The 7,730-nt window shown below is 52.7% G+C and overlaps 1 protein-coding gene across 1 annotated transcript; it reads right to left on the reverse strand.

Moving 5' to 3' along the window:
• Positions 1–609: 609 nt before the first annotated feature.
• On the reverse strand, positions 610–2,728 carry CCIN (calicin). Its single transcript, XM_055293741.2, has one exon. It carries the CDS (start codon positions 2,432–2,434, stop codon positions 668–670), a length of 1,767 nt encoding a protein of 588 aa, XP_055149716.1. The 5' UTR covers positions 2,435–2,728; the 3' UTR covers positions 610–667.
• Between the last annotated feature and the right edge of the window lie 5,002 nt (positions 2,729–7,730).

Below are 7,730 nucleotides of genomic sequence, written 5' to 3' on the forward strand. Positions count from 1 at the left end.
CCCAGGATATGTTTCTTTCTTCTCCCTTTACTGGCCTGTCTTTTATCCCCAGTCCCTCAGACTCATATTCCTGGAGAAAGTTCTCAATGTACTTGGCTTAGTAGAAGCAATTGTAAGGAACCTCCAACTTTCCCACAAATGAGACACAAACTACCGTAGCTGCATGGGCAAATACAGAAGCGAAGTAACCTTGCCTCCCCTGTTCCTTCTGCCTTCTTTTCTGAGTCTTACCCAGGTCACCTTCTCCTTCCTGGCCATGAGGTTCCTCTCTCAGACCTGGGACGGGTCCTCCCCTGCTTTTGTGGAAGACTGGAGGGAAGCAGGTGCTGGATGCTTCACAGCTCTGAGCGGATGTTTACCTGCCGATCTAGCAGATGCCTGAGAGGTGACCACAGGGGTACAGAACAGGGGACAGACATCGCCTTGGCCAATGCCTGGGAGGGGCCTCAATTCCACCCACCAGGGGTTCCTTTCCAGCCCCTGTTGGATACCTCCAATGACACAGTGGCCCTGAGTTTCCACCCACTGGGAGCAGCCCTACCCTAGGATCTCCACCTTCAGGGCCAAGCATGGACTGGAACACTAAGAAGGAAACAACAGGTCATCTTCCTGTCTCTCATTAAATTGTGAATAATAATGCATTTACTTATTCTCCCATTTAAAATATTTAAATCCTTTGAAGAATCTTGCAAGGTAGCTTGGCTAGACAGCAGGCAGGACAGTCCAGTGCCTCTGGTGGAGGAGCCAGGGTCTTCCACTCGCCTGTCTTTTGGTCCAGCAAGAAGGCATTTGGATTGATGGTGTAGTCCTTTGTCTGGACATCGCTGGTGGTGGTGACACCCCCACATACAAACACCTTGCTGTCTCCAATGGAGCATATAGCGTGGGACACATCCAAGGGGCAGCTGTTGGGCAAGAGAGGCACTGAGGTCGTCGTCTTGCTTGCCTTCACCTTCTGCAGATTGATTTCCACACTCTGACGGTGGCTGTGCACGCAGAGGATGTTGTCCTGTTGGAAAGAGAGCAGGGGCCGATGGTTGAACTCAATGGGGAAGGTGATACACTGGACCACATCTCCAGTGCTGGTGTCAAAGCAGTCCACTACCCCGACCCGGGAGATATAACCTTTCACCAAGCACCGTCCAGTGACAATGTACAGATGCCTGTCTCCTTTAGTGATCACGGCGGTGCCATCCATAGGGATGCTCATCTTTCCTGCCAGACACCAGACTTCCTTCCGCTCATCATAGCGATAGATATTGGAGACATACCGTCTTGGGGCAATGCTCCCGCCCACTGAGTACACTGTCCCCCCACAGGTCACCATGGTGTGGAAGACAAGCCCGATGGGCAGGTCAGGCAACTTGGTCCAGGAGTTGTCATCCATGTCATACCGCCAGGCTGTCTTCAGCCCTGAAATCTGCTCAGTGGTGCCACCAGAGATGTAGATGTAGCGACCAGCAGAGGTGGCACTAAGTGCTGCTGCCCGGTAGGGCATGTCTGAGAGCTTCAGCCACAGGTTCTCCTGGATGATATAGGCAAACACTCCATCATTGAACTGGCCGTGGGCCTTCTGGCCACCGAGGATGACCACGGAATCAAGCAGGGCCCCTTTCCGCTGGTAGACCAGCAGGCTGCATGGCCGCTCCTGCTCGCGGTCCATCAGGACATTCTCAATCAGGGTTGCATGGGATGAGGTGTTCTCCATGCCCACCAGCTTGTTGCTGGCAAACACCAGCGTCTTGTTGGAGACAGCATTGAGATTGATGTAATTGAAGAACTTCTTGAAATACTTCTCCCGATCCTCCTTCCGGAAGTACACCCAATTGATGAGTGCGCTGAGAGCCTGGTCTTCATTGAGCACGTGAAGGTTTTCATCACGGAGCAGGCGGCCAAAGATAACAGGCGGACAGCGCATGAAGTGCATGGAGCCCTCAGGACTGGCCCAGTAGTGGAAGTTGTCCCGAATGCCAGAGTAAGCTAAGTCTGATACCTCTTTGAGCTCAAACAGCTCAGCCAAGAAGAGATAGCGCAAGCAGTTGGCACGGCGGATGGACTTAATAAGGAAGTCATTACAGTGAACTCGAAGGCGTGGTGTGTTGAAATACTGAGCCCCACGAAGCAGCTCCTCCACGTTTTGCTCGGAGATCACCACCTTGCCACTATAGAAGTAGTCCAGAAGCTGGTCCACTGTGACCGGGCTCAGGTAACTGGAGTCAATGGTGATGAAAAGCTCATCGGTAGTCTTCGTGTCATTGCTGGAGATGAGGCTCCTCACCAGCGGGGAGACAGCAGCCAGCACGTTGCAATGTGCAAAGAAGACGTGGTGGTCCACGCTCAGGGCCATGTCCCAGTACTCTTTGCGTTTTCTCTGTCTGTTTAGGTTCTGCAGCACGAAGCTATTGTAGTTTTTCTCGGTGAATTCCAATTTCATGGTGCTTCTTGTCGGCTGAAACAGATCAGCAGCAGGTACTGGAGAACAGACTTTCTCAGGCCTTTGGGATTCAGATTGATGGTTGTTTGCAGAGCAGTTGACCAGGGAGAAGAGAGGGTGGGAGAGAGGATGATGTCATAGAGTGGATGAGGTCATCACAATGCAGGCCTCCCTGAGGCCTGTCTCAGAGGCACTGGACCTTCCTCCCCTCTGATCTCTCCAACCTGCCAAGGCCACATACCCTAGCAGGACCTAAAGCCCTGGGCCCAGAGCTCAGGAGGAACCTCAGGGATGGGCGGCAACTTCCACCTGGGACTTTCAAACCGCAGTTCAAGGCTTCTGAAATGTCAGAGCCAGTCTGGGTGGGGCAGTGGGAGCAGTTTGTGTAGGAGAGATAAGGGGAGGTGGGGAAAGGGAAGAGATTATCAGACCTAGAAGAATCCTCCCATTTTGAGGGAAACTGAGGCCCGGAGAAGAGAAGGCACTTGCCCAAAATCACATAGCCAGTTGGAAGCCGAGCAGGGCCCAGAAGCTGAGTAACTTGGCATTCTTCCTACCCTTCTTCCAGAAGGTAGGCTCCTGCCTACCCAGCTTTCCCCAGTCTCTGACTCTCAACTCTCCAAGCACTCTTCCTGCCAAACCTCCTGGGCATCAAAGAAAAGCCCTGTCCTTTGGCTTCTGACCTTGGTGGCCACGGACATCATTCTCCTTCAAACTAGAGAGGTGAAGGCCACTCCCTGGAGCAGAGATGAAGGAGTTAACCACAAACGGGGGCATGGGAGGGTCTTTAAAGCCCGGATGATTTCAGCTCCATGGCCAACTAGAATGTTCCCCCCACATTTCCAAGTGTCCAGTTAGAAAATGTTGGGGGCTTCAGTGGGTCAGCTTTCTCCATCAAGGGTGGACTTGGGCGAGTTGCTTAGACTTTCTAAACCTTAGTTTCCTCCTCTGTGAGATGGCACTAATATTTGATAGTAGTACCCGCTTCAAAGATTATTATGAGTTTATTTTTATTTTTATTTTTTTGAGACAGAGTCTCGCTCTGTCACCCAGGCTGGAGTGCAGTGGTGTGATCTCAGCTTGAAACCGCCTTTGCAAAATTATGACTGAGACAGTGAAAGAGATCAACTTAACTGACTCCATCTTGCTTCTAACTTCCAAGCTGTCCTTGTTCATTCCTTGGCAAAGGCTGAACTAACTTTGGGAGAAACATATATATATATATATAGTTTATAGTTTAAACAAAGACAGTCCTTTCCCAAAGCAGACCTCCTTCTTGCCTGGGGACTAGATTGCCTTTGTAGGACTAACATTAGCCACAAGATTAGAAATTATGGTTTAGGAGTCATGTTGCTGGAAGCTACAAGATTCTAACCCTCCCTAAACTGCTCCTAAGACCAGTGATTGAGATATATATATATTTTTTTAAACAGTTTCACTCTTGTTGCCCAGGCCGGAGTGCAATGGTGCAATCTCGGCTCACCACAACCTCCAACTCCCGGGTTCAAGTATTTCTCCTGCCTTAGCCTCCTGAGTAGCTGGGATTACAGGCATGCACCACCGCACCTGGCTAATTTTGTATTTTTAGTAGAGAGGGGGTTTCTCCATATTGGTCACACTGGTCTCGAACTCCCGACCTCAGGTGATCCACCCGCCTCGGCCTCCCAAAGTGCTAGGATTACAGGCGTGAGCCACCGTGCCAGGCCAGTGCTTGAGATATTTTGCAGACCCTGCACTTGATGGATCAGCTGGCACCACTCAGATCGATAAACTGGCTCATCTGATCTTGTGGCCCCCAGACCCAAGAACTGACTCAGCCCAAGAAGACAGCTCTGACTCCCATGATTTCATCTCTGCCCAATCAGCACCACTCCTGGCTCATTGGCTTCCCCCTACCCACCAAGTTATCCTTAAAAACTCTGCTCCCCCAATGCTCCGGGAGACTGATTTGAGTAATAATAAAACTCCAGGCCGGGCACGGTGGCTCATGCCTGTAATCCTAGCACTTTGGGATGCCAAGGTGGGCGGATCACCTGAGGTCAGGGGTTCGAGACCAGCCTGGCCAACATGGCAAAACCCTGTCTCTACTAAAAATACAAAAATTAGCTAGGAGTGGTGGTGCATGCCTGTAATGCCTGTAATCCCAGCTACTGGGGAGACTGAGGCAGCAGAATCGCTCGAACCTGGGAGGCGGAGGTTGCAGTGTGCCCAGATCGCACCACTGCACTCCAGCCTGGGCGACAGAGTGAGACTCCATCTCAAAAACAAAAACAAAAACAAAACCCTCCAGTCTGCCGCACAGCTGGCTCTGTGTGAATTACTCTTTCTCTGTTGCAATTCCCCTGTCTTTTATTACTCACCCCCCAACCCCCGCTCACCCCCTACCCCCAGTAGCTGGAATTACAGGCACCTGTCACCACGCCTGGCAAAATTTTGTATTTTTAGTAGAGACGGGGGTTTCACCATGTTGGCCAAGCTGGTCTCGAACCCCTGACCTCGGGTGATCCGCCCGTCTCGGCCTCTCAAAGTGTTGGGATTATAGGCGTGAACCACCGTGCCCGGCCTATTATTAGAGTTTAAATGAGAAAAGGACTGGAGAGTAGTGGGCTCTTCATAAAGCTCAATTAATGCTAGCTGCCGTTTTCTTATTCATATTACACCAGTTCGCCCAGCGCCGGCGTTCGTGGCTGCTCCCTTCATAAAAACTTGGGGTCGTCGTGGTTCTGGTTTCGCGGTAGCTGGGGAGGCTGTGGCTGCCTCGCGTCTCTTCTGGGCCCGCCGCCCGAGCCTAGTCCAGCCACGCGGTGGCGCTGGAGGGTCGTCCCCACCCCCGAGCGCGCCGCCTCTGCGCCGGGCACCACCCCAACCCCTCTCCAGGATGGAAAAGAGGCGCGGGGCGTCCCCTTTTTCGCTTTGCCTCCACGCGCCACCGTGCACAGGCGGCAGCGCCGTGCCGTCCGCCGCGACCCTGGAATTCAAACGGCAGGATCGGGGGCTCTGAGCCTTGCAGGACTCCTTAGATCTCCCCAGACACACACCTGTCCCCACTTTACAGATGGGGACGCTGAGCCCCCAACGGAGGCGCGCCCTCCAGAGGCCAGAAGACTGTCTCCGACTCCCAGTAACACGGGGGTTCCTGACCCCTGCGAGTCCTTTGCGGGGAGAGAGAAGGGTGCCCGCAGACTCGGACAGATTCCTGGCCGGCGTGGGGCTCCCGGAGTCCTGTGGGACGTCTGTGGCACTGCTGTTCGTGCACGCAGGGGATAAGGGCCAGCTGGAGCGCCGCGGGCGGGAGGGAGGGGGAGACAAAAGAGCCCAGTGGTACCACCCGGACCAGCCTTTGGGAAGAGACCCTAGAGAAGGGCCTGGACTTGCATCTCGCCCAGGCATTCGCGAGAAGGTGCAGAAAGGACTTACCTCTCTGATCTTCTCCAATCTGGGCCCAAGCCCCACTCTAGACTCTCGGGCTGTCCTCAGCGCCCCTCCCAGGAAACTTCGTATCAGCCCCGGGAATCTGAGCCGTTCCAGCTCTTTCCCTCCCTGGCTTAGTCATATTCTCATTCTCATTGTCTCCCTCCCTCGTCCTTTCATTCCAGACTAGCCTTTTCCTTATTTTTAGATTTGGTAACTTGAAAATTATTTGAAAATACGCCGCCCTCCCTCTTTTTTTTTTTTTTTTTTTTTTTTGAGACGGAGTCTCGCTCTGTCCCCCAGGCTGGAGTGCCGTGTGGCCCGATCTCTGCTCACTGCAACCTCCGCCTCCTGGGCTGAAGCAATTTCTTGCCTCGGCCTCCCGAGTAGCTGGGATTACAGGCGCACGCCGCCACGCCCGGCTAACTTTTGTATTTTTAGTAGAGACCGGGTTTCGCCATCTTGGCCAGGCTGGTCTTGAACTCCTGACCTCGTGATCCACCTGCCTTGGACTCCCAAAGTGCTGGGATTACAGGCGTGAGCCACCGCACCTGGCCAAAAATACCCTTTTAAACTGAATTTGTCCACCTTCCCGCCTGAATGGGATAGAGAGACTTGGTCTCTTGGGATATGATACATGCACAAGGTGAAGAACTTGTTTTCCCCATTGGAAGAAGACTTCAATTTCAGCCTCCTGCTCCGGAGAGTAGTCTCCCTGGGAGAATAATTAAGCTCTTAATGCCTCTTCAGCCCTTAACTTCTGCGAAGCAGCAGCAACTTGGGTGAATGATGAGGCCTCTTGGTGCTGATGCCAGACACCTTCTGGCTCCCATGGACATGCAGGCTGGCAGATCTCGCCTCCTGGGACATCTTCACCTGGGAGCAGGGGGTGGGTGGGTCAGGCCCTGCTGCTTCACACCTCCTTTGTCCTCTCCCCTGCCCTCCCACCGGCAAGCTTCAGCCTTGGGAGCATTTCAGTGGAGGAGGTGGCCATGCCTGTTTGTTTTTGTTTCAGGTCCCAGAGCACCAAGGCAGGAATGAGCTCTCTCATCAGACACTCCCAGCATTAAGCAGCGTCTGGAGGTGTCATGGGGACCTGAGAGAACTGATAGACCTAACTCCATGTGACAGACCTCGTACAGGTGGATGAATTGAGGCCCAGGGAGAGGAAGAGGCTTGCACCCAGAGAGCTGTCTTCTTCCTCTGCCCTCTGGCTACAAAGGAGAGCCGCGGTTTGGTTTGTCCTTGTTCTTTTTGGATTGTGAGGCTTGCCATCTTCAAGAAATCCTTAAAAGTGAGATTAGTGCCTACCTGCTCAGCCAGCTTCGCTGTCTGGCATTTCTTCAGCCCAGGAAAGCTCCCCGGTCCAGCTTTTTCCTCAATCCAGCCAACTGCGGAAACAAACTCCAGCCCATAGAGGCTGGCTGCATGCTGGCTTCCACCACCTGGTTGTGTGTGTGTGTGTGTGTGTGTGTGCGTGTGTGTATGTATGTATGTGTGTGTGTGTATTGGGATGGGGGGGTCACCCGAGGAGCCACCAAGAAGTTCACTGGCTGGCAGCTTGCCAGGTGGGGCCAGAAAAGGATCTCAGCAGTCTTTTCACCCACCGTCAGCTTCCTGCCAGGTGCCACATTTTCTGTTCATGGTGTCTCCCGTTAGGAAGAGATGGTATGATTCTAATCTTTGGGGACCATCGGCTGGTATATCAGTTTGTTTGGAAGCCCTGAGGAAAATGAGGGGCATATTTTAAAGATATACAGATTTGGGCTGGAGCTAGAAAGCTCAGGAACATTCAAGAATATTCTCAGGATCTCTTCCTCTTTTGTACCTCCAATAACTGGCTTCTTCGCTTCTATGTATTTCCTATTAATAACTTGGCTTGCAA

This window comes from Symphalangus syndactylus, chromosome 9 (genome assembly GCF_028878055.3).
Source record: "Symphalangus syndactylus isolate Jambi chromosome 9, NHGRI_mSymSyn1-v2.1_pri, whole genome shotgun sequence".
NCBI classification, from domain to species: Eukaryota; Metazoa; Chordata; class Mammalia; order Primates; family Hylobatidae; genus Symphalangus; species Symphalangus syndactylus.